Source organism: Pipistrellus hanaki (genome assembly GCF_964339955.1).
Source record: "Pipistrellus hanaki genome assembly, chromosome: 13".
In the NCBI taxonomy this organism is placed as follows: Eukaryota; Metazoa; Chordata; class Mammalia; order Chiroptera; family Vespertilionidae; genus Pipistrellus; species Pipistrellus hanaki.
Window position 1 is genome coordinate 59,069,281 of NC_140515.1, and position 24,607 is coordinate 59,093,887.

A 24,607-nucleotide genomic window follows, 5' to 3' on the forward strand; every position below is an offset into this window, starting at 1 on the left:
AGTTCCCGTGATGCCTCGCGCGGCCGCCGGGATTGGTCCAGCGCCCGGCGTGGAGGGCGGGGACGCTCTCCCGAGCAATCGCGGCCGGGCTGGGAGCGCGCGCGCGTGCGCGGGGCCACGACCGCGTCCAGGCCGAGCCCGCCGGGCACGCGGGGGCGCGCACGTCGCTCCCCGCCCGCCCTGCGCCGCGCGCCCGCCCTCGCTCGCTCGCTCGCGCTCCCCGCCCGCCGCCCGCCGTCGTCCGTCGGTTCTCTCGTTAGTCCGCCGCCTCCTGAGCCGCCCGCCCTCGCCTCCGAGCTCGGGACCCGCGGACCGGCGTCGTCGGCGCGGAGAGGCCGCAGTCGGAGCGTCTCCCGAGGTGAGTGAGAGGGTTTCCTCCAGGCGCCGCGGCGCCCCGGGCCCGCCCGCCCGCCCCGCACTCTTCCGGCCGCCCGCCCGCCGCCGCCGCCCGGCCGCGGCCGCGCCCCACCTGCTGCTCCGCGCCGGCCGCCCCGGCCCCTGACCCGGACTCCGGGCCCTTTCCCCGAAGCCGCGGCTCCGCCCGCCCAGTTCCCGGAAGCGCGCCGGCGCCTCCCGCGCCCCGGCCCCCGCCCGCCGCGCCCGGCCCGGCGCTTCCCCTCCGCGGCCGCGGGCGGGGGCCCGGCCCGGGCTGAGCCGCCGCCGCTGCCCGGCGCGCGTGGCCGTGGGAGTTGAAATGGGAGAGAAACTCTTCACAACTCCATTTTGTCTCTCACATGGACCGTGAAACGTGAATCACCGGCTGGCATTGGGTGAAGTCCGGCTGTGTTTTAGGCAGGCTTTTTGTTTTCCGGGCAGTTTTCTTAGAGGTTGTGTGAGTAAAAGACGGTATTGGGATCTCAGGGCTGAGGGCTCTGCAGAGAAGGGGATCACCCGTGGAAGCCATTTTTCGTGATTTAAGTAATTTATGCCTCATCCAAACAGTGCTAATTTGCAGCTCTGCTCAGTCTCAGTGACCGCCCTGACCAGGCCCCCCAGCGTCGCCCTCGGGCACCAGCCTGTTTGCACGCAAATGGACTCGGGGGGAACCACGTTCAGTCGTTGGCGGTGGAAAACGGGCATCTGTTAGCCTCGGAGTTGGTTCCACTTGTGTTTTTTTAGTGGTCCTGATTAAAATTAATTTTTTTTTTTACATTTTTACTTATTGACTTTTAGAGAGAGACATTGATTTGTCCCACTTATCCATCTATTCATTAATTGTTGGGTGTATGTTCCCTGACTGGGGGGGGGGAGTCAAACCTCAAATCTTGGCTGTCTGGACGCACCGGCCGGGGCCTGATTGAAAACTTGGACCTCTGTTGGTGACGTGTTTGCTTCCTTTGTGTCTCAGGCAGCCTTTTGAAGTAACTTGCAAGTGTGTAATCAGGTTATATTCCTCCCTGCCAGATCTGAATGGGGGGGGAAACACTTTTTAAAAAATGTCTTTTCACGTTGTAGAGGGTCAGACATGTTCAGCCGCTCAGTGCTGCTCGCCGGCGGTGTGACGTGTGTGTGCAGTTGCATGATGGTCCCTTTAAGACATGGCTAAGTTGGTGGAGATGTGGTTCTGAGGGTTTGGCGCGAGTGGCACTGTTCAGGCTGAACGCACAGGACTCGCTCTTAAGCGTAAAGGGTAACTCCTGGACGGATCGCTCTCGATGCGTTGTCCGGAGCGGAGCTCCGTCCACTGGCGTGGAGCGCTGGTGGCTCGTAGGGACGGGACAGAAACTACATCAGCTGGACCCTGCTTTGAGTCACAACCTAATCCTGGACGTACAGCCTCTGTTCTCACAAAAACCCGCAGCGGGAGGAGGAGGAGAGGAGGAGTGAGCTTTTCCGTGGATCCAGAACGCGGGACGGAAGGGAATCTGCAGGATTCCTCGCCCAGCCCCGTTTGCAGATGAGGAGATGAGGCTTCAGAGGCTTAAGTAAATTTCTTAGGTCATGTCTAGTCAGGTTCAGGCCGCAACTATTTTCCTGCGAGGGGTTCTCTGTGAGCTCCCAAGCTGGATCTGTCACATGCTTGTAGTTTTCAAAGGTCCCTGAGTGTCTCGTCTTCCCTGCCACTCGGTCTATCCTTCAAGCACCTAGCCAGCGGAACTCGGTCTGCCTGTCCCTGCTCAGAATCAGCTACAGCTCGAGACTCAGCGGCTTCATCCCGGGTTCTCTCCGTTTGGATATTGCTGGTGTTACACGTTGGGAAACTCTGAAGATTTCCTTTTCCAAACAAATGTCAGTGACGGCGCTCCTGTAGCAGCTGATCCAAACAGACAGATGAATATGTGCCCACCCCTGCCTCGTCCCGGCCTGAGGCTTGGGTCTGTTGAGGCACCAGCTTCTTCCTCACGGAGTCCCAGCTTCCCTGCTCCAAATGCAACATAATTTTTGATTTTTAGGTCAGGCTGAGATGTTATCGGGCAGCTTTGTGCTCGTTTGGTGATTGACTTCGAGATAGAACGGGGAGACACTACATATATCGTGTAAATAGTTCCTGTGTGTGTGGTGGTGGCTTTGGTGGAGTATTTCCATAGTCTGATTCCATCTTTTTCAGTTACTTCTTTTAAAAGCTCGTCCTGGTCATGCGGGGTTGTAAGCTGCCAGGAGAGTGAAAACAGGTGGACCTTCAGGTGCTTCCTGTCTGCGGGCGGAGTCCCCGCAGCGGCCGGAGGAGGAAGTGGTTGCTGCTCTTTGGGCCGTATTTGTCCCAGAGCCCGGAGGCTTGTGTTAGGGCTGTCAGAGGCGACCGCGCAGCTTCTAAGAGACCCGGTCTGGGCCTGCTGGGCTTCCACGGACACACCTGGGCTTCCTCGCATTCTGGCTGCTAGTGATGGTGATGAGTGGTACCTGCCTGCTGGATCTGTCACATGCTTGTAGTTTTCAAAGGTCCCTGAGTGTCTCGTCTTCCCTGCCACTCGGTCTATCCTTCAAGCACCTAGCCAGCGGAACTCGGTCTGCCTGTCCCTGCACGTTAACGTAGCCACATTTACACTTGAGTCGGTGTGTCTCACTCTGCTCCCGAGGATTTTGGGGACATGCTCACTGTTAAGTACTCATGGGATTAATACACGAAAATTTCCAAAACAGTTTAAAGTTATTAATTACTGTGAAATTCTTATTTCAAGTGTTTCTATTTCAAGTGTTTTATTTTTAATCGGGGGCTGTAGTAATAAGTGACAGCCTTGTATGCTCGTAATTATGTAGTCACGTGACTGAAAATCAGATAGGCATTGAAGCTGCTTATTTTGGGTGTTGGTCTGAATTTATTGGTACTTCATCCAGATGATTCTGAATACATATTTATAGCTAATAATCATCAGAATATGAGAGATACACTCTGTTACATTGCAGCCACTTTGCAGTTTACACCAAATTGAGCTTGATTATTTTAAAGAGGGTTGGGAAAGTAAAGATATTTAATAAACATATTTATCATAGTATCTAAATATTCAAGTGAAGGGGAAGAGGAGAACATAAGGTAGTCAGTGAAATAGGTTTGGAGTAAAGAGAAAAGTGAGAAAGAAAATGAAATTAGAAAGATTGCAGGGACCAGTCATGTACAGCTTTTAGAACATGGGAAGTTCTTCAGATTTGTTCTGAGATGAGAAATTAGATGTTTTCTTTTTGAGAGGAATGTTATGATCTGATGTTAAACAAATAAGTGGCTAGAATTAAGCCATTGACTATTCCGACAGTTGGACTTTGGCCTGTGGTTTCTCTGTAATGCCGGCAGAGAAAGGAAATGCAGGTGGATAGCACAAGTCAGGAAAGTGTGTCTGGTGGTCCGGCTGGGAGGGACGCAGGTGTCCACCGTTAAATTCTTTTAACTTGGCTGTGTGTTTGAACATTTTTATAATAATAAAGTTGGGAAATTAATTTACATAGGATTTATCTGCTTTTGATATTTGCTCTAAAGGGGCAACATTCATTTGTAATGTCCAGAAAATAAGGTTGGTTGTGTAGATTATGCTAAGTGAAGGACGCCAAGACTTGTATAAATGTGATACATTTTTATGGTCTGTCCATTAAAAATTAAATTTTGCACTTTTTCTTTTGAATTCTAAATTACTTCGTGGAACTTTGGGCAAGCCCATTTACATATTGTATTTTTTTCTTGTGAAATGAACAGGCATAATACCTGATTTTTTAAATGTTTTTATAGTGCCTTTCTCCTGGGAAGTTCAAGGCCCTTTGCAGCACTTCTGCCACAGGCCGCGCGCGGGTCCTGCAGCACATTTGTAAGGTACGTGAATGGAGCCTCTTTTCTTCTCCTGCCCCAGGGAAGAGGTGATTACAGTGTACGTTCATGTAAATGCCAGGGAAGCGGTATCACTGCCGGGACTTCCTCTCCACCCGTCTGAGAGCTGTCTCTTCTCCCACAACTTTCTCTTCCGTCTGCCCTACCTCTCCCCTAGGTAGTCCTCTCACTTCCTTTTTCTCTCAGAAACCTTCTTCCTTAGACGAAGGTACGTTTCCTGACCTCTTTCTTCATCTCTAAGGAGGCGGACTCAGCAGGTTACACACACACTTCTCTTCCTTTGGACCATTCCTCCCATCCTGTTTTCCCCGACTAAGGTTTATTTTGTTTGTTTTGTTTTGTTTTATTTTTGTTAATCCTCACCAGGGTGTTTTTCCCATGCTTTTCAGAGAGAGTGGAATGGGAGGATGGGGGCGGGGAGAGAAAGAGGGAGGCATCGGTGTGAGGAACACATTAGGGCGGGGATCAAACCTGCAACCTGGGCACACCGCCCTCAACCTTGTGTGCGGGGCTGCCGCTCTAACCACCCTGCACACCGGCCAGCCCGTGTTTAGGCTTTCGTTTTCTGGATTGCGTAGTTTGGTCATCTGACAGTTGATGGTAGCCTGTGCTGTGGGTTCACCTAATTATCAACACAAAATGGACCAGTTAGAGGACGGGAACCAGGACAGGCCTCCCCAGAAGAGTCCGCAGTAGCAGTGTCCTGGCCTGCAAGGGAGCAGTGTGGACAGCAGGTACCACAGCCCATCTCGCAGCTGTTCAGTATCTTAACCTGATTGCCGATAGGGAACGAGGCTTTAATTTAATGGGCGCCGTGATGAGTGTCCTGGCCTGGCACCATTTGGACCACCTTTTCCTGTTTTCCTTGGCTGGAGGGCTCTCTGGGGGGACATTTCTAAGGGGATTCTCACTTGATGAGGTGGGCTACGTCATGTGACAGGGAAGGCCTCTGATGCCCGTGGATTTGGTTGGCTTTGAACTCTCCTTTGGTATGTGAGGGCTGGCCACGCTAGTTTGTGCTTTTTCCATTATTTACTCCCTTAACAAGTAGTTATACAGAATAGCTACTGTGTGCCAGGCGCATGTGCCCTGACCGGGAGTCGAAGCTGCAACGTTTCGGCATGGGTCGGTGCTCAACCATTGAGCCACACCCGCCGGGCTGATTTGGTAGTTATGTTTGTTGTATGCAAATTATACCTTTAATTAGGGCGAATAATGAAAACAAAACACGCACAAAACTTTGGAGTTTGTGTTTAGAGTTCTTTGTGAAAAGTTCCTTTTTGGATGAAATCTCTTTTAACTTTTCCAGTTATTGAGAAAGACCTCTATGTTTTGAAGGTCTTAAGTTCAGAAAAGAAAGGCAGTAGAATATCTTAGGGGAGATCATGGACTCTGCAGAGAGGCTGACAGTTAAGTGCTAGTTCTTACACTCGATAGCTTATGGCTCTGATGGTAATGTGACCTTTGTAACTCCGTTTCCTGTCTGTGGATGGGTGTGATGGAGTCTGTGAGGGCTCACAGATCTTGGGGGCAGGGGTGGGGAGGTGGAAGAGGGCAGAGGGGAAAAGGGAAAGAGTCACACATCTCTAATGTAATCTTTAATATAATTTGGAAGAGGGCTTGTTTGTTTCTGGTGTCATTGAAGTGTTTCTGGTATCCAGCTGGTAGGGACGTTGTGTGGGAGCAGTGTCCTAAGAATGAGGTCTTGAGGAATATGGTCGAGCTCACCACTGGCTCACTGATGCTGTGGAACAGTGGTTCCCAAACTGTTGGTATCCAATTCCCCCAACTGGAAACGTTTTGGAAAGTTGTGGGTTTTTTTAAATACACTTTTATTGATAGGAGTGAGTGGGGGGAAGAAAGGGAGGGAGGGAAGGAGGGAAGAAGGGAGAGAGGGGAGGGGAGAAACATGGATCATTTGCCTTCCTCACACACCCTGACTGGGGATTAAACCCACAACCTGGGTATGTGCCCTGACTGGGAATCAAACCAGTGACCTTTTGGGGCCTGGGACTGTGCTCCAACCACCATACCACACTGGCCATGGCAGAAAGGTGTGTGTGTGTGTGTGTGTGTGTGTGTGTGTGTGTGTGTAATTTCATTCACCTTTATTAAAGGTATTATTTGCATACAACAAATATACTCATTTTAATAGTTTGGCAGTTTCTTATAGAGAACGACTGCTCGGCCAGCGCTGCTCTGCGGTTGAGCATCAACCTATGAACCAGGAGGCCATGGTTCAATTCCTGGTCAGGGCACATGTCTGGGTTGCAGGTTCAATCCCTAGATGTGCAGGAGGCAGCTGATTGATGATTCTCTCTCATCATTGATGTTTCTCTCCCTCTTCCTCTCTGAAGCCAATTTAAAAACACACACACACACACACACACACACACACACACACACACACATATATATATATATATATATATATAGAGAGAGAGAGAGAGAGAGAGAGAATGTTACAGTATGACCTAGCAATTCCATTCCTAGATATATACCCAAAAGAACTGAGAACAGGTTTGAACAAACACTTGCACACAAATGTTGGAAACATCATTCACACCCAGAAGGGGGAAACAATCCAGAGTTCACCAGCAGGTGGGATAGCATCAGCCCCTTAGAACGGAGCGCTGAGACGCTCCCCGGGGGGGGGGGGGCTTGGGAGCGGTGTGCTAAGTGAGAGAGGCCAGAGACCAGGCCACGTGCTGTGCGGTTCCATTTGTGTGCGGTGCCCAGGACAGGTATGTCCGTAGAGACAGAAAGCGCATTGCGGGGGACGGAGAGGGGGTGTGAGGGCTGTCTGCTTAGTGGGTGTGGAGTTTCTTTTGTGCTGAGATTTTGGACCGAGGTAGTGTTGGTGTAACATGCACAACATTGCTAATGCACTAAGTATCACTGAAATGGCATACTGTGAAACTGTGAACTTTATATTATGTGAACTTCACCTCCGTTAAAAAAGGGAAATTTTAAATAGAGGTTCGGTCTTCTCATTGTGGAGGCTGAGGATAGATGGTGGTGCAGAATGCATGTGCCTGGCTGTGCATTGTCAACGCCGACACACGCCGGCAGGGCGCTAGGTACCTCGGCGGGGTCGCCTCTTAGCACCCTCTTCTCTGCCGGGCCGGGCCGGGCCGGGCCGTGGAGAGCAGCCGCTCAGAGACATCCTGGTCCTGAGCATCCGTGTGAGCGTAACCTCAGACAGAGGCACTGGTGGTGGCTGATGGGAGACCAGAAAGTTTGTCCCTCAGGAGTGTTCCCGCCCTTCCCCTCCCAAGGAGCTGAAGTCTGGGTGTCTCACTGGCGTTACTTTGGAGGCTTTGTCACTCCTCCGCCGGCCTGTGCTGCCCTAGGCACACTGCTCCCTCTCCGAGGGCCTGGCTGGCATCGCCCCTTGGCAACCGCTCCGTCAAGATGGCCAGTGATCCAGGCTCAAGCTCGCTATGAGCAGACAGATGGCGGAGGGAGCCTTTTGCCAGAGGTTGCCTCTGTGTTTGTAAATAAATGGCTTTCTGTTTCAGTGTAATTTCCCGCGGTCTTGGTGGCGGGCGCCGCTCTGGGTGTGGGTGAACCTGGGTTGATGGGATAGGTTTCTGCCCACTGCACGGAAACAGTTTGACTCCAGTGGAACCGCATTTCTCACACTCAGTTCTCCCGGAAGATTGTTGGAAACCTGAATCATTTTCCCATTAGAAATAATGTCAATTGAATTCATCTGTTCCAGACCCCCAAATTATTCCGTTTTAACTTTTCTTACGTGTCTATTGTACTGTTTAATCTTTAAATAAACACTTTAAAAGCAAAAAGGACATGAAAGGTAAATGAAAATTTAACGGAAAGGAAAGGAAATGTACAGTCAGAGATGAAAATTTAACAATAATTACAAGCAGCAACAAAAGCAATAAAATGCGAAAATATTCACAGCACAGTATCCTGAGGTTTTAACAGTGTTAAACTGACTCATATTCCCGAATTCTGTCCTTTGTTAGCTGAGAGATGTGTGACTGATCATACCGGTAAGGTATCGGCATGGAAGGGTTGTTGGGCTGAGAAGTGAACTGTTTGAGATGGGGTCGTTGGAGGAACTTTATTAGGATTTTCTTCTTCTGACTTAGTGAAGAGTATTTTCCTATTCATTTGTCTGGCCAGCGTGGTTGAGCATGGACTTATGAACCAGGAGGTCACGGCTCGATTCCAGGCTGTGGACTCAATCCCCTGTAGGGGGTATGCAGGAGGTAGCTGATCCATGATTCTCATTATTGATGTTTTTCTCCCTCTCTCTTCCTCTCTGAAATAACTAAAAAATATTTTTTAGCCCCAGCTGGTTTGGATAGCGCATCAGCCTGCTGACTGAAAAGTCCTGGATTCGATTCCAGTCAGGGCACATGCTCCAGTCAGGGCACATGTGGGCTTGGTCCCCAGTGTGGGGCATGCCCATCCATGATTCTCTCTCATCATGGATGTTTCTCTCTCTCTCTCTCTTTCTGAAATCAATTAAAAAAAAATTTATATATATATAAATATTTTATTGATTTTTCACAGAGAGGAAGGGAGAGGGATAGAGAGTTAGAAACATCGATGAGAGAGATAAATCGACCAGCTGCCTCCTGCACACCCCCCGACCGGAATCGAACCTGGGACCCCCCCCCAGTCCACAGGCTGACACTCTATCCACTGAGCCAAACCGGTTTCAGCTAAAAAAACATATTTAAAAAAAATATTTTAGCCCTAGCTGGTTTGGCCCAGTAAATAGAGCAATTGGCCTGTGGACCAAAGGGTCCCGGGTTCAATTCAAATTAAGGGCATGTACCTCAGTTGCAGGCTCTAACTAAGCTAGCTGCTTTAAAACGTGCTTCGTTTGTAGCTGGTGTCTTCTCTTTTTCTGTCCTATTGGTGTCCAGGCGTTAACCTTCCAGGTGTAATGATTAAGATCTGTCATCCTAAAAATATATTTTAAAAAAGGATTTTTTAAAATATATTTTTATTGATTTCAGAGAGGAAGGGAGAGGGAGAGAGAGAGAAACATCAATGATGAGAGAGAATCATTGATTAGCTGCCTCCTGCGCACCCCCTGCTGGGGATCCAGCTCGCAACCCAGGTTTATGCCCTTGACCAGAATTGAACCCGGGACCCTTCAGTCTGCAGGCTGATGCCCTCTCCATTGAGCCACACCAGCTAGGGCCTCCTAAAGGATTTTTGAGTCCATCTTTGAAGCTGTTGCTCCACTCTAGGACTCTGGCTGGCCTGAATGACACTTCCCTCCCTCCCCGTTTTACATTTCTGAGCCCAATTTACAGGGTTTTCTGTCTCCTGCATCCTTGTCAAAGGCTGTACCTCTTTTCACCCAAGCATGTATCTGTCTAAATCACTGTGAGCTGATCTACTGGCCAGGTAGGCTTAGAGAGCTGTCTAAAGTAAGAGCCAATGAGTTTAGAGGAGGTTCTGTTCTGTAGCACTCCTGGTTACAGATTGTTGACATTTCTGATTCTTATACTAATAAAGCAAAGTGCTGTGGGAGGTAGCCTCACCGCTAGCATGCACAGCTGGTCGTGTTGTAACTGTTCTCTTCTTGTTGTTTATTAGATTTTTAAATTGAATTTTAGAGAAGAAGGGAGTGAGAGAAACATCGATGTGAGAGTGAAACATGGATTGGCTACCTCCTATATGCCCCTTACCTGGAATCGAACCTGCAACCCTTCGTGCTCTAGATGATGCCACAAGGACCAGGGCCCACTTTTCTTTTTTAGTTTTTTTCCTTTATTGATTTTCAGAGAGAGAGGAAGGAAGAGGGATGGAGAGATAGAAACAGCAATGAAAGGAAAACATCACCGAGCAGCTGTTTCCTAGCGCCCACTCCCCCAGGGGATTGAACCAGCATCCTGGGCATGTGCCCTGACTGGGAATCGAACCAGTCATTTATTGATTCATGGGTTGATGCTCAACACTGAGCCACACCAGCCGGGCCTTCCTTATTTTTTATTTTTTATTTATTTCAGAGAGGAATGGAGAGGGACAGAGAGATAGGAATCTTAATGATGGGAGAGAATCATCGATCGGCTGCTTCCTGCACATCCCCTACTTGGAATCAAGTCTGGAACCCGGGTATGTGCTCTTGACCAGAATCAAACCTGGGACTCTTCAGTCTGCAGGCCAGTGCTCTACCCATTGAGCCAAACTAGCTAGGGCTGGGTCTTCTTTATAAAATCTGCATGCAGCCAAAACCGGTTTGGCTCAGTGGATAGAGCGTCGGCCTGTGGACTGAAGGGTCCCAGGTTTGATTCCTGTCAAGGGCATGTGCCTTGGTTGCGGGCACATCCCCAGTAAGAGCTGTGCAAGAGGCAGCTGATTGATGATACTCTCTCATCGTTGTTTCTAACTCTAACCCTCTCTCTTCCTCCCTGTAAAAAATCAATAAAATATATTTTAAAATAAATAAATAAATAATAAAATAAAATCTGTGTGTAGCACATTAGTTATATAGTTTCTTGGCTCCTGGAAATTTATTTTTTCAAATTTGTTATTTGAAAATTAACTATTCTGTGCTTGTCAGAATAAGACAGATATTATTATACCAGTGGAGTTTGGCAGGAAGAACTTTGGAGAGGTGTAAAGAGTGGGCAAAAGCCCTAGCAGGTTTGCCTCAGCGGATAGAGGATTGGCTTGTAGACTGAAGGTCCCGGGTTCGATTCCAGTCAAGGGCACATGCCAGGTTGGGAGACCCATCCCCAGTGTGGGACATGCAGGAGGCAACCAATGATTCTCTCTCATCATTAATGTCTCTCTCTCTCTCCCTTTCTGAAATCAATAAAAATATATCTCTTTTTAAAAAATAAGAGTGGGGAAGAGAGGAATATTAGGTGCTGGGGGAGGGCCTAAGGGGCCTGATGGAATTGGCAGCTCAGGGAAGGTCGAGAGAGCGAGAGTTAGCCGTAAGTAGGAGGTTTCACCTGGTGAGGGGGTGGGGGGGGGGTGGGGCGCGGTACTGGGGTCCGGATAGCGAAGGCGGAGAAGCCATGTCTTAACCTGAGTTAGGGGTATTTCGTTGTTTTGGCCGAGAGTGGCCGTATGCTTGGGGTTTTCTAATTTCCCGTTAGTGTCTTGGGATTTAGTTATTACCTTATCTGCAATATGGCATTTTATACCCAGATCTCATCCAAAACACCTTGCATTCCTCACATTGACACTGCTGCCGCCACAGACACTAACCCTGACAGCACGGGGGTTGGTGGAAGTTCTATGTACACTGGGATCAGTCCAATGAAACTCACAGATTTTTATGTGTTTTTTAAATTTTCAAGTTTAGTTTCCAAAACACTAGACAACCCTTTTGTAAGTCATCTGTACAATAATTGTTTATATCAACTTATTTGGGGAGAGAAATACAAAAAAATTTCAACTGGATTACACAATTGAGACTTTTGGATGTCAACAGGATAAGGCTTATGAACTCAGTTCCTACTCTTATGTCCTGTTTAAAGTAATAAATGCTGGAAAAAAGTAAAAATTAGGTCATGCCCAAAGCTATGCTGTATGTAGTAAGTGCTTTTCTTTCATGGGTGGTTGAGAAATGGTAGAAAGCTTGCTGTACTCATCACTGTTTCTTTTGCATAATTAGCCGCTATGAAGAATTATGAGGTAAAATTATAATTATCTTAAATATGCTGAATTAGTCATTTTTAAAGCTGTGATTATTTAATCTGCATGGAACTTTACTCATTATCTTTCCAAAGTATCACAAAGATCTTGATCCAGCAGAAGCAGCATAGTTATCCACTCTGATTATTTCTACCTCTGGTTTTGGCTGGAGAACTACATACTTTGTGATTGTTTATAATGAATGTTTGGCTAATAAATGTCTGTAAATGCATTCATTATAACCTGGTAGCAGAACATTTCAAAATCTTTGGTGGCTCCTTATCTTCCCAAAATAAGCTACAGATTGTGTACAGAAGGAGATTTACGGTGAATCTGAGACAATTAGTATTGCAAATGTGTAGTCCCTAAGCAGGTTATCAAAATTATTCGGCTAATTTAGGTTACAGAATTCAAATTACTGGCAGTCCTGCATTGTAAGCACAACACACATCCCTTAACCCGCCTTCTTGAAAGTCCATCTTGTTTGAGTTTTCCAAGAGAAACTGTAGGAGGGTCTCGGGCACTTCTCTGCGGTGACAGGAGGTTCTGAGTCACGGAAACATCAGGCTGGAGGCATCGGAAAAGGTTTGAAAAGCATTGAGAGGAGGGTGTGTGATTAAAACAAACCGGCGACAGCTTAAGGCTCTTCACAAAACTGCCCTTAAGAAAGTTCTGGAAATCACAATCTCCTTTGATGTCAAAACCTCAACTGAACTGATGAGGTTGTTTATCCTACACAGTGTATTCATTTATTTAATGAAGACTATTAACCTATTGGTTATGTCACAGAATAGTTGGCATTTGCACCACATTACCCTTCTAAAATCTGAGAAATTCTGAATTTAGAAACATTTGTGAGCCTGGGTTCTGGGCAGCGGAAGAGAAGTGCCGTGTGAAGATGTACGTACACATTTTAATGAAGAAGAGGGTGGGTGAGGCGTGCATGGGACATGCACTTTGGAAAAATAATTAGTTGCTGGACTGGTCAAAGTTTCATTTTAGGGAAAACATTCTTACGGTCAGGCCATATTATAAACTGGTCTTCACATTCCGGACAGTTGCCATTTGAGGGAGGGAGTGGCTTTTTGTCCAAATAAGACCTAAACAGTAATGACAGACATTTGTCGAATACTGACTATTTGCAGTATCGGTAAGCTCTTTCTGTGTAAGAGCTTATTTAATCTCAGACCATCTATCCCAAAGGTTCCACCTGCCCCTTGACAGGTAAGTAAACTGGTGGTAAAGGGCACAGAACTAGTAAATGACAGAGCGCAGGTTAACGCTCAGGCAGTGCTGCTCCTTAACCACTATTGTAAACGGCCTTCTTTCTGCGCCGTCACCACCTGTAACTGCAATGCTTTATTTTATTTTTTAATATTTTATTGATTTTTTTTACAGAGAGGAAGAGAGAGGGATAGAGCGTTAGAAACATCAGTGAGAGAGAAACATTGATCAGCTGGCTCCTATACACTCCGTACTGGGGATGTGCCTGCAACCAAGGTACATGTCCTTGACCAGAATCGAGCCCGGGACCCTTCAGTCCGCAGGCGCTCTATCCACTGAGCCAAACCGGTTTCTGCAGTAACTGCAATGCTTTAAAATGGAACATTGTAGCCCTAACTGAAGGGTCCCAGGTTCGATTCAGGTCAAGGGCATGTACCTTGGTTGCGGGCACATTCCCAGAAGGGGGTGTGCAGGAGGCAACTGATCGATGTTTCTAGCTTTCTCTCTCCCTTCCTCTCTGTAAAAAAAAAAATCAATAAAGTATATTAAAATAAATAAAGTGGAACATTGTAGTCCGGGTAGTCTGTGTGGGACCTGTCCACGTAACGAATATTTCTGGCTTTATTGAGGATCCGTGTGGTAGGTGCTGAGTGCTCCTGAGGCATGCCCTGAATGGGACTCAGACTTTGGAAACCAAATGTAGTGTTTGGTTAGGGTTGGTGGCAGAGTTTGGTTAGGGTTGGTGGTAGAGTTTGGTTAGGGTTGGTGGTAGAGTTTGGTTAGGGTTGGTGGTAGTGTTTGGTTAGGGTTGGTGGTAGTGTTTGGTTAGGGTTGGTGGTAGAGTTTGGTTAGGGTTGGTGGCAGAGTTTGGTTAGGGTTGGTGGTAGAGTTTGGTTACGGTTGGTGGCAGTGTTTTGGGTGGGAGGGGCAGTGGGAAAGAACCCCATGGAGCTCAGAGAGCATGTGTCAGTCAGCTGACCTTCCAACGGGTGGCTGGGGCAGGGCTTGGAGGGCATGTGATTACACCTTCCCCCCCACCGGGAGGCATCAGGGTTGCTCACAAGGTCAGGTAATGGGGGGGAGGGGGGGAAAACAACTTTTAGCCCCTTCCTCTTCTGCCTGGGAACACTGACTGCCGTGCAGGAGGCCTTAAAGAGCTACTGGCTAGATTGGGGCAAGTTTGGGGGAAGCATGGTATCCACTTAAACTTGATCTTCTAATCTAATGTATGGAGAGAATAAGTCACAAGTTACTTGCAGTCTGCAGTACTTCAGCTGTCGGTAACATTGTTTTTGATCGCATAATGTGTCTCTCGTTGTTGACAATTGCTGCTCTCTCAGATATTCCAGGTTGGAGGGGTGTGGTCCTCAGGCTTTGCCCTGTCTGATGTGGTAAGGCTGGCCTTCCATCCCCTCTCCCTTTCTGCACCAGTGTGAATGTGGGGACGGAGGAGGTTATACACAGTGGTCTGTCACTTGTAAATCTTGTTTGAAAAGAAGTAATTGCCACTTGAAGACTGAGACTAAGGCCAGTCCAGAAAAGAAGGGAAGTGATTTAGAGGAAGTAAATTTGAGGGCTGCTGTCTAATCTTAGTAACTTGAGCTTTTGAAAGTTTCCTTTTAAAAGGTTAGAAAATTAGCCGAAGCCGGTTTGGCTCAGTGGTAGAGCATCGGTCTGCGGACTGAAAGGTCCCAGGTTCGATTCCGGGCAAGGGCATGTACGTTGGTTGCAGGCACATCTCCGGTAGGGGGTGTGCAGGAGGCGGCTGGTCGATGTTTCTCTCTCATCGACGTTTCTAGCTCTCTATCTCTCTCCCTTCCTCTCTGTAAAAAATCAATAAAATATATATTTTAAAAAAAAAAAAAAAAAAAAAAAAAAAAAAAAAAAAAAAAAAAAAAAAAAAAAATAAAAGGTTAGAAAATTAACTCTCTTATACCAACACATTTTTATCCATTAACTTAAGAAGGCTAGGTTTCTTATTTTAATTCCATCAACGAATGCATACTTCGTTCCGGACTATTTTTGACCCTGCCAGGCATTGTAGGGAATGTAGAAATGAAGAGATGTTTTTTGGAGCTTATGGATAATAGTACCCAACAGTTACACATTAGCTGTTAGGTGCTAGGAGTTATTTATTCAAAATGCTTTCCTGTGTTCACTCCTTTAATAATGACCTCTATCCCAAAGAGTCACAGCTGCTTTGAACCCTAACACCTGGCTCCAGATCCCTCTCTCTAAAGTGCAAACAGCCGAAGCCGGTTTGGCTCAGTGGATAGAGCATCAGCCTGCGGACTGAAGGATTTTGGGTTCGGTTCCAGTCAAGGGCACATGCCCGGGTTGCAGGCTTGATCCCCAGTAGGGGGCATGCAGGAGGCAGCCGATCAAAGTGCAAACAATATCAAATGAAGTACCATCTGTCTATATACTAATAAAAGGTTAATATGCTAATTAGACCGGGTTGACCTGACATCTTCCGGACATCTGACTTACTTTCGGACAAAGCCATGGTGGCAGGGGCCGAGGCAGAGGTATTTAGGGGCAAGATCAGGCTGATGCAGGGGAGCAAGCAGTTAGGGGCACGATCTGGCCAGCAGGGGAGGACAGTTGGGGGTAATCAGGCTGGCAGGAGAGTGGTTAGGCAGCAGTCAGGCCAGCAGGCAGATATGGTTAGGGGTGGGCAGGCAGGCGAGCAGTTAGGAGCCATTGGTCCCAGATTGGAGAGGGTGCAGGCTGGGCTGAAGGACATCCCCCCACCTCATGCACGAATTTCAGGCACCGGGCGGCAACTAAGTAATTGCGGATTTTTTAAAATTTCATGGAACTAAATAACTTTATTCTGTAATGTATTGCCCATTTTGATCAATGACCTTTTGCCATCTTTCAGGCAGTATCATAATCCCACGTTCAAAAAACTTCTGGTTTTTATTAGCAAAAAACTGAATCAGGTACGATTTGACATCATCATCATTATTGAAATTTTTACCATTCAAGGAGTTTTGTAAAGATCGAAACAAAAAGTAATCAGATGGTGCAAGGTCAGGACTATATGGTGGATGTGGCAAAACATCCCAACCAAGCTCCATTAATTTTTGCCGAGTGACCAAAGATGTGTGTGGCCTTGCATTGTCATGATGGAATACAACACCTTTTCGATTTGTCAATTCGGGCCGCTTTTCTTCAACTGCATTGTTTAATTTCGTTAGTTGTTCAATGTAGACATCAGAATTGATCGTTCGGTTGGGTGGTAAGAGTTCAAAGTAGACAATTCCTTTGTAATCCCACCAAACTGATAACAAAACCTTCTTTTGATGAATATCAGCTTTTGATGTTGTTTGAGTTGGTTCACCTGGCCTGCTCCACGATCTTTTCCGCTTGATATTGTTGTAAACAACCCATTTTTCATCGCCAGTTATCAGTCGTTTTAAAAATGGATCATTTTCATTACGTTTCTTTAGCAAATCGCAGCTGCTAATGCGTTGCGTTAACTGTGATTCTTTCAGTTCGTGAGGAACCCATGTATCGAGTTTTTGAACATAGCCAAGTTGTTTTAAGTGATTTTCAATGCATGTATGTGATACATGAAGCTTCTCTGCAATCTCACGTGTTGTACTGTGACAGTCCGAATTGATTATTGCTTTGATTAGGGCGTCATCAACTTCAACTGGACGACCAGAGCGTTTTTCATCTTTGAGTGAAAAATCACCAGAACGAAATTTGGCAAACCAATTTTGACACTGCCGTTCTTTTAAGGCTTCATCACCATAAACAGCACATAACTTTTTATGAGCTTGCGATGCGTTTTTCCCTTTGCGGAAATAAAAAAGCAAAATATGACGAAAATGTTCCTTTAGATTTTCCATTTTTCAACGAACGCCAAACGAAAACTACAAAACAGATCAAAAAACTTTTTTTACTGATTAACAGCTGAATAGCCAACTATCAAATAACAAAATGTGTTTTACATTTGTACTACGTCTGCAAACCTAAAAATTCAACTGAAGCCATATATGTGTGAAACCCGCAATTACTTAGTTGCCGACGTGTGTGTGTGTGTGTGTGTGTGTGTGTGTGTGTATATGTGTGTGTATACACACACACACATATGTCTAAGCGGCAGTCCAACCGGTGGCTATGACACGCACTGACCACCAGGGGGCAGATGCTCAACACAGGAGCTGCTGAACTGGGTGACTTGGTAGCTGCGGTTCTGGGGTGATACACCTGGAGAAGGTTGGGAAACACTGGGTTAGAGCACATGTGTCAAACACAAGGCCCGCGGGCCAAATCCAGCCCGCCAGGCCTTGCAATGTGGCCCGCACCGCGCTGTCATCAGTGCACTCCGCTGCCAGTTTATGACATTGTCAGTTTATGACTGTTCAGTAAACCATTCGGCCCGCGATTTAGGCTGGATTTTAGATTTTGGCCCCTTCTCTGATTGAGTTCGACACCCCTAGGTTAGAGCATTGTGCCCTCCACCCCCAGTATGCCAAGGTTGTGGGTTCATTTCTCAGTCGGCACATAAAAGAATCAACCAATGATGCGTGGCCCGTGTGGCTTAGTTGTTGGAGCATTGGCATAAGCACTGAAGGGTGGAGATTTCTATTCCTTGTCGAGGGCATGCATCTGGGTTACAGGTTCCCTCCCAGCCCCCGTCAGGGCGTGCTGGAGGCAATCAGTGGATGTATCTCTTTCAGGTGTTTCTGTTTCTCTTGGTGCCTTTCCTCTCCCTTCCTCTCCCCTATACCAGTGCTCATTGTTGTGTGTTCCGTCTGTATATAATGTATCTTCATCAGTGGTGCCTCGCATAACGAACGCCTCGCACAGCGAACTTTGGACAGGTTTTTCATGAAACCATCGGCCAAAAAGCAGAAAATGGATGAAGATGTGCAAGATTCAGTAGACTCTACTTAGTCTGTCTTAAAATTAAAAAAATGTGTGTTTTTTTAAAAAAAAATTATGTTTTTAGATGTATCTAAATAAAAATATGTCATCTTAGCATATTTTTTTTATGTCATCTTAGAAATAATCTTAGCATATTTTATGCTACAGAACGAATTATTTTTTTTAACATGTATTGTTATGGGAAAACGATTTTCACATAACGAACTTTTCGCATAACAAGCTTGCTCCTGGAACGAATTAAGTTCGTTGTGTGAGGCACCACTGTATGTCTTTTTTGTCTGTAATTTTGTTTGTTTAAAGTCTTAATTTGTCTGACAACATAGCTGTTCAGCTGTTGACTGGTGATTATTTCTGCCTGTTAGAAATACTGCTATAACCAATCTTGCACACGTGTTTGATATTTTTAAAAAATATATATTTTATTGATATTTTACAGAGAGGAAGGGAGAGAGATAGAGAGCTATAAACGTCGATGAGAGAGAAACATCGACCATCTGCCTCCTGCACACCCCCCACTGGGGATGTGCCCGCAACCAATGTACATGCCCTTGACCGGAATCGAACCTGGGACCCTTCAGTTCACAGACCGACGCTCCACCACTGAGCCAAACTGGTTTCGGCACTAACAGTTTTTAGTGGATTGTACACATCTGTCATCTGAGTTGAGATCACTTGATTTCTTCCTTTCCCATATGTATGTCTTCTATTTTATTTTCTTGCCTAATTGCCTCCAGTTGTCATGCTAGATGGATAGAAGTGGCAAGCAGGGACACCTTTGCTTGTTCCTGATCTTGGGGAAAAGATTTCATGTTTTTTTTACCATTAAATATAATCCTGTATAATAAAAGCCTAATATGCAAATTGTCCCCTTGACCAGGAGTTAGGCCAGGGGGTAGGGCCAGTCGGCCAACTGCGGGAGGGGAAGCCCCAGCCAGTGGTGGCAGCCGGCAGCTGCTAGGAACCCTACCTGTGCACAAATCTCGTGCACTGGGCCTGTAGTATTTGTTATAAGTTCTTCGGTATGATATTTTGGTGCCAACTGGAAAGATGTACTAGCATTTTATATTTGGGTGTGCTAATAGAGGCTTGTGCCTCATGGTTGGAAAAGTGTTTCATAGCCTAAAGCTAATGGCTTCTTGTGCAACCTAGATAATACTTTGTCGATGTTTCAGCAATGGCTGCCATCCGGAAGAAATTGGTGATTGTTGGTGATGGAGCCTGTGGCAAGACTTGCTTGCTCATCGTTTTTAGCAAGGACCAGTTCCCAGAGGTGTACGTACCTACGGTGTTTGAGAACTATGTGGCAGACATTGAAGTGGACGGAAAGCAGGTGAGTGCACTTTCCATAACAACTGGTACTAATCTTACATGTTAGGCATGGTGCAGTCCAGTGGTGGGCAAACTACGGCTCGAGAACCACATGCAGCTCGCAAGCCGTAGTTTGCTGCTCTGTTGACTGAGTTTGCCGACCACTGGTGTAGTCAAAGACAATTAGGCCTTTTTGTCTCTTCAGTACACAATCTACACTAATAAAAGAGAAAGATGCAAATTGACCATACCTTTGCGATGCCACCAGCCAATCAGGAGCGAGTATGCAAATCAACCCAACAAAGCTGGCGATTACTTTGCATACACAGGCACCAAGCGGCTGGAGACTGGGCAGGATGCAGGCATTCCGCCCAGCAGCTCTGGACCTCTGGGCAGTGTGGGAAGGCAGGAAGGCGGCTCCAGGCTGGAGCGAAGCCGGTGCTGGCAGCCAGGGAAAGGAAGGCCGGTTCCTGCACAAATCTTTGTGCATTGGGCCTCTAGTTTAACAGTAACAAAAATGTTAGAATGATGCCGAGACTGGTTTCGCTCAGTGGATAGAGCATTGGCCTGTGGACTGAAAGGTCCCAGGTTCGATTCTGGTCAAGGGCATGTACCTTGGTTGCGGGCACATTCCCAGTGGGGGATGTGCAAGAGGCAGCTGATCAATGTTTCTAGCTTTTTATCCCTCTCTCTTCCTCTCTGTAAAAACTCAATAAAATGTTTTTTTTTTAATGTTAGAATGAGAAACCCATTCTCATCCTGTTATCAGCACCTTGAAAGAGGACACAGATGTGAGAGGCATGTCCTCCACCCTACATGATGCTTTCCCTCGGCGTGTTTGTGAGGAGTCAGGCAGAGCCAGAGCCTTCCCCTCCGCTTAGACTCCGACCCCAGCCGGTGTCCGTCCTCACCCGCCACTCACACGCACGCTGGTCTCCACATTTCTCGTTGGGCAGCGTGACCAGACAGATGGAGGTGGTTGCGTGAGACGACAGATAGCGGTTCCGTTTCTGTTTGTCCTGCCTTGTGCACCTGGTAGAATGTTATTTACTTTTGGCCCGCTGACTGTTACTTATAATTAAAGTAGAGGCCCCGGGCGTGAAATTCATGCAAGGGGCTTGGCCCTCACAGCTGGCTCCTTCTGGTAGGTCATCCAGATGGTCATTGTTGACTGAGAATTATTGATCAGCTACCTCCTACACACCCCCTACTGGGCATAAGCCCAAAACCCAGGCATGTGCCCTGACCAGAAATTTAACCATGACCTCCTGGTTCATAGGTCAATGCTCAACCATTGAGCCACAGTGGCCAGGCCAACATCCCCTTTTGAAAGTGGGTAGTGGGCCCTGGCCAGATTAGTTATGTTGTTTTGAGCATGGTCCCAATACACCAAGGTTGCGAGTTCAATCCCGTCAGGGCACATACAAGAATATCAACCAGTGAATACATAAATAAGTGGAACAAAAAAAATCAATGTCTCTCTTCCTCCCATCCCCATCCCTCTCCCCTCTCCCTCTTTCTCCCTCCCTCCCATCCCCATCCCTCTCCCTCTTTCTCCCTCCCTCCCATCCCCATCCCCATCCCTTTCCCTCTTTCTCCCTCCCTCCCATCCCCATCCCCATCCCCATCCCTCTCCCTCTTTCTCTCTCCCTCCCTCCCATCCCCATCCCTCTCCCCCTCTCCCTCTTCCTCCCTCCCTCCCTCTAAAACACACACAAGCCACAGAAGTGGGTGTGGGGTTAACCTGGCCCTTTGCCTTCGTTCTCCTCCCACAGGTCGAGCTGGCCTTGTGGGACACCGCGGGGCAGGAGGATTACGATCGCTTGAGGCCCCTCTCCTACCCGGACACGGATGTCATCCTGATGTGCTTCTCCATCGACAGCCCTGATAGTTTAGGTGAGGAGCTCTGCAGCCCGCGGTTGGCCAGGCCTGTGTGCCTGCTGACACCTAGCCCCCAGGGCCGTTCTGGGCATCAAGCAGACCTGGACCAGAGAAGGATAGTCAGGCCCGAGTCCTAGAGCCTGAGTGTGGGTAACGGCCGGGGCCCTCTCAGCCTGGCTCGGGGCTGCCCTGTGCCCACTTTATAAAGCAGGCGAGTTCCAGAGGCAGAACCAGCTTGGGACGAAGATCTGGGGAAGGTCTCAGGTGCCTGTACCCTTTTTAGTGCTTCATGTTGCCTCCCTGTGACTAGACTGGGGACTTGCTATTTCCGGTGGTGTTTCCAAGTCCCCTCAGCCCTTTTCCAAGCATCTTAGCTAATAATGAGAGACTTGGGCCTGCCATGTTAGCTCAGCTGGTCACATGTTTCAGAAGTCACTTTCCTTTAGAAAATGACTGGCTAATGCTGACCTCACACTCGATAAAACAAGGCACTAGCCTTAAAGTCAGAGAGTGAGCAGCTACTTATAAAATACATTTCAGATCACGATCAGCTCCATTTACATTGCCATCGCACTATGGGCTTTACATGCACTGACTCGGACTCACCCAGAGTAAGGTGTGTTACTGTCTTCCCCATCGTATGAAGTCATCCCTGACACTGAGGTGGCGAGGGAGCGTGTGGAGGCTGAACCCACCGCTCAGCCACCTTGATGTCATACAGCCATACTCCAGGGCCCAGGCGCGAGCGGGCTGTCATTCATGTTCAGGCTCACTGGAAGTCCATACCCCACAGGGTAGGGACATGCTGAGGCCAGGAGCAAGGTGGAGAGAACATGTGGACTCGGCCAGCTGCACCCCGAGTGGGGTGTGATCAGAATCCCTGCCAGCTGGGTGGTGATGGCCAGGAGCCTCCCTGCGTGGGCAGGTGGCACCGTACGGATCCCCCTGGGCCCTGACTGGATCCTGTGCTGTCGGAGTCCTCCTCTGGCCGCCTCCCCAGGAGCTGGGCTTCGTGGCGGGACTGACCAAAGCTGGTGATTGTGCTTAAGGGCAGGGAGGTAAAGTTTGCCTTTTCCTGGCACAATTGAAACTATTAGTTTTAAAAGTCATGAAATTCCATTAAATGTCCAGCATCATTCTGAAGTCATTTCTGTGTAGTTTAATTAGGGATCTTGGGGAGATTCTTATAGAACTTTATGTATCCCTGAATTATGTGCATTTCACTTTTCAGAAAACATCCCAGAAAAATGGACTCCGGAAGTCAAGCATTTCTGTCCCAATGTGCCCATCATCCTAGTTGGGAACAAGAAGGATCTTCGAAATGACGAGCACACAAGGCGGGAGCTGGCCAAGATGAAGCAGGCATGCCTGGGGCGGGTTCTCTCCTCCTGTACATTCTTCTCAGTTCTCACCTGAGGATGTTTCCATTGATGGGGGCAGGTGGGAGTGGGGTGGAGAGAAGACATTGATCGTACACACTTGACCGGGAATCGAACCTGCCACCTTTCAGTGCACGGACAGCACTCCCACCCCCTGGGCCACACTGGCAGGCCTTGTAGCATTCTTGAACCCAAGGACCCGTGGGGAGGTCTAGTCATGTGAGCCGGCATCTGCCTGTGGTGGGGCTGTGCCTCCACGGATCGCCGCCTCGGGAGGGACCGGCACCGCGGTCGCCAGTGCTCCAGATGCAGGAACTTCATCGGCTCTTGATTCCCTCCGGTTATTACCTGGTGCATGTGAGGCCAGAAGCAGGCTGGCGGCAGCTGAAGGACTGGGGGTGCTGAGGGAGGGAGTCTAGGCAGAGCCCTGGTGCCTTTAGAAAGTGCTGATGGAGGTGGCCCCAGGCAGGGCTTCCCTTTGCAGGAGGAGGGTCTGGAGGTCCTCACCCAGGTCTCCACTGTGGTTTCTCTGAATGCCAGGGTCAGGATCCATTTTCCCCCAGGGCATTCTCTCTGGGAAGCTGCAGGCGGACCAGGGCCTTACCTGAATTGGCAGCTGGGGTCATTTTGCCCTTCATTCCCTCCGTAACCGTAATCTTAACCTTAACCGACAGGGCTTCTCTGGCCTCTCCCCAGAGAAGTGCTCATTGGAGAGGGACAATCCATTGGGTTGGGGCTCACTGCATATGAATTCCATAGACCGAACTCCAATTTGGGGATGTGGTAGCTTTTAAAAGGAGTCTTAGCTGAATATAAATACACCCACTAACCGTGTGTGTGTCTCAGTGGTAACTACTCTGTCTGTCTGTAACCCTCCTCTCTCTCCGCCAGGAGCCGGTAAAGCCGGAGGAAGGCAGAGACATGGCAAACAGGATCGGCGCCTTTGGGTACATGGAGTGCTCAGCAAAGACCAAAGATGGCGTGCGGGAGGTGTTCGAGATGGCCACGAGGGCGGCCCTGCAGGCCCGGCGCGGCAAGAAGAAGTCGGGGTGCCTTGTCTTGTGAGCCGAGCCCAGCGCGCTCGTTCCCAAGTGCTGTCCATTCATCCTAGTGTGTGATTCCTGGCCTTCCCGTGACCCCGACCTCCCCGAGATTACCAATCAGACGTCATCTTGCTACCAGTATTTAGAAGCCAACGTGATTATTAATGATCCAGCCACCCGCTGCCGGGCCCACCACGCTCTAACCGCCGCCTCTGCCTCCCCCGACACACCAGGCGCTAATGCAAGGGATTCCTTAACTTCCTGCTTCTTTCTAGAAAGAGAAACGGTAACTTTTCTGAGTTAGGCTGTAACTACTTCCTAACTAACATGCCTTCCTGTCACCTGTCCGCTGCGAGGTCTCTGGTGAGCTGCCCCTTCACAGCAGCCTCTGGAGCGGGCATCCAGTTTTTCAAAATGCTCAGCCAGAGAGGCCAAGTTCATGCAGCCGCGGCAAAGTTACAGTTCTGTGGTTTCATGTTAGTTACCTTATAGTTACTGTGTAATTAGTGCCACTTAATGTATGTTACCAAAAAATAAATATATCTACCCCAAACTAGATGTAGTATTTTTTGTATAATTGGATTTCCTAATACCGATATTTGTCATCCCCACAGAAAGTGTATTGGTTTTTTTAAAAAAGAAAGTGTATTTGAAAATAAAGTCAGATGGAAAATTCATTTTTAAAATTCCCGCTTTGTCGGTCTCTCTAATAAAAGATGGCCATATCTCCTGTTCCAGCCCCACACCCGCACCTCCCCAGAGCTGGGCTAAGAAGTAGGGACTGGTTCGTGCCTGAGGCATGTAGTCGCTTCGAGGGGCGAGCTGCCGCCCCTGCAGGTCTGGCTCGGTCGCCCCTGCTCCTCACTGTGCCAGGCTCCTCCCGGAGCCAGTTCTCTGGCATCGGGCTCTCCAGCTGATGAACTGTTTTCTGTACCAGTTAATTTTCCAACTACTAATAGAATAAAGGCAGTTTTCTAAACTTC

At 48.0% G+C, this 24,607-nt stretch overlaps 1 protein-coding gene across 1 annotated transcript; it reads left to right on the plus strand.

The window, feature by feature from the left end:
* The first annotated feature begins 104 nt into the window (after nt 1–104).
* Nucleotides 105–24,607, plus strand: RHOA (ras homolog family member A). The gene is made up of 6 exons (XM_084902475.1): nt 105–358; nt 4,157–4,237; nt 19,186–19,343; nt 21,097–21,217; nt 22,434–22,564; nt 23,473–24,607. The coding sequence occupies exons 3-6, from the start codon at nt 19,188–19,190 to the stop codon at nt 23,644–23,646; spliced, it is 582 nt and encodes a 193-aa protein (XP_084758601.1). The 5' UTR covers nt 105–358; nt 4,157–4,237; nt 19,186–19,187; the 3' UTR covers nt 23,647–24,607.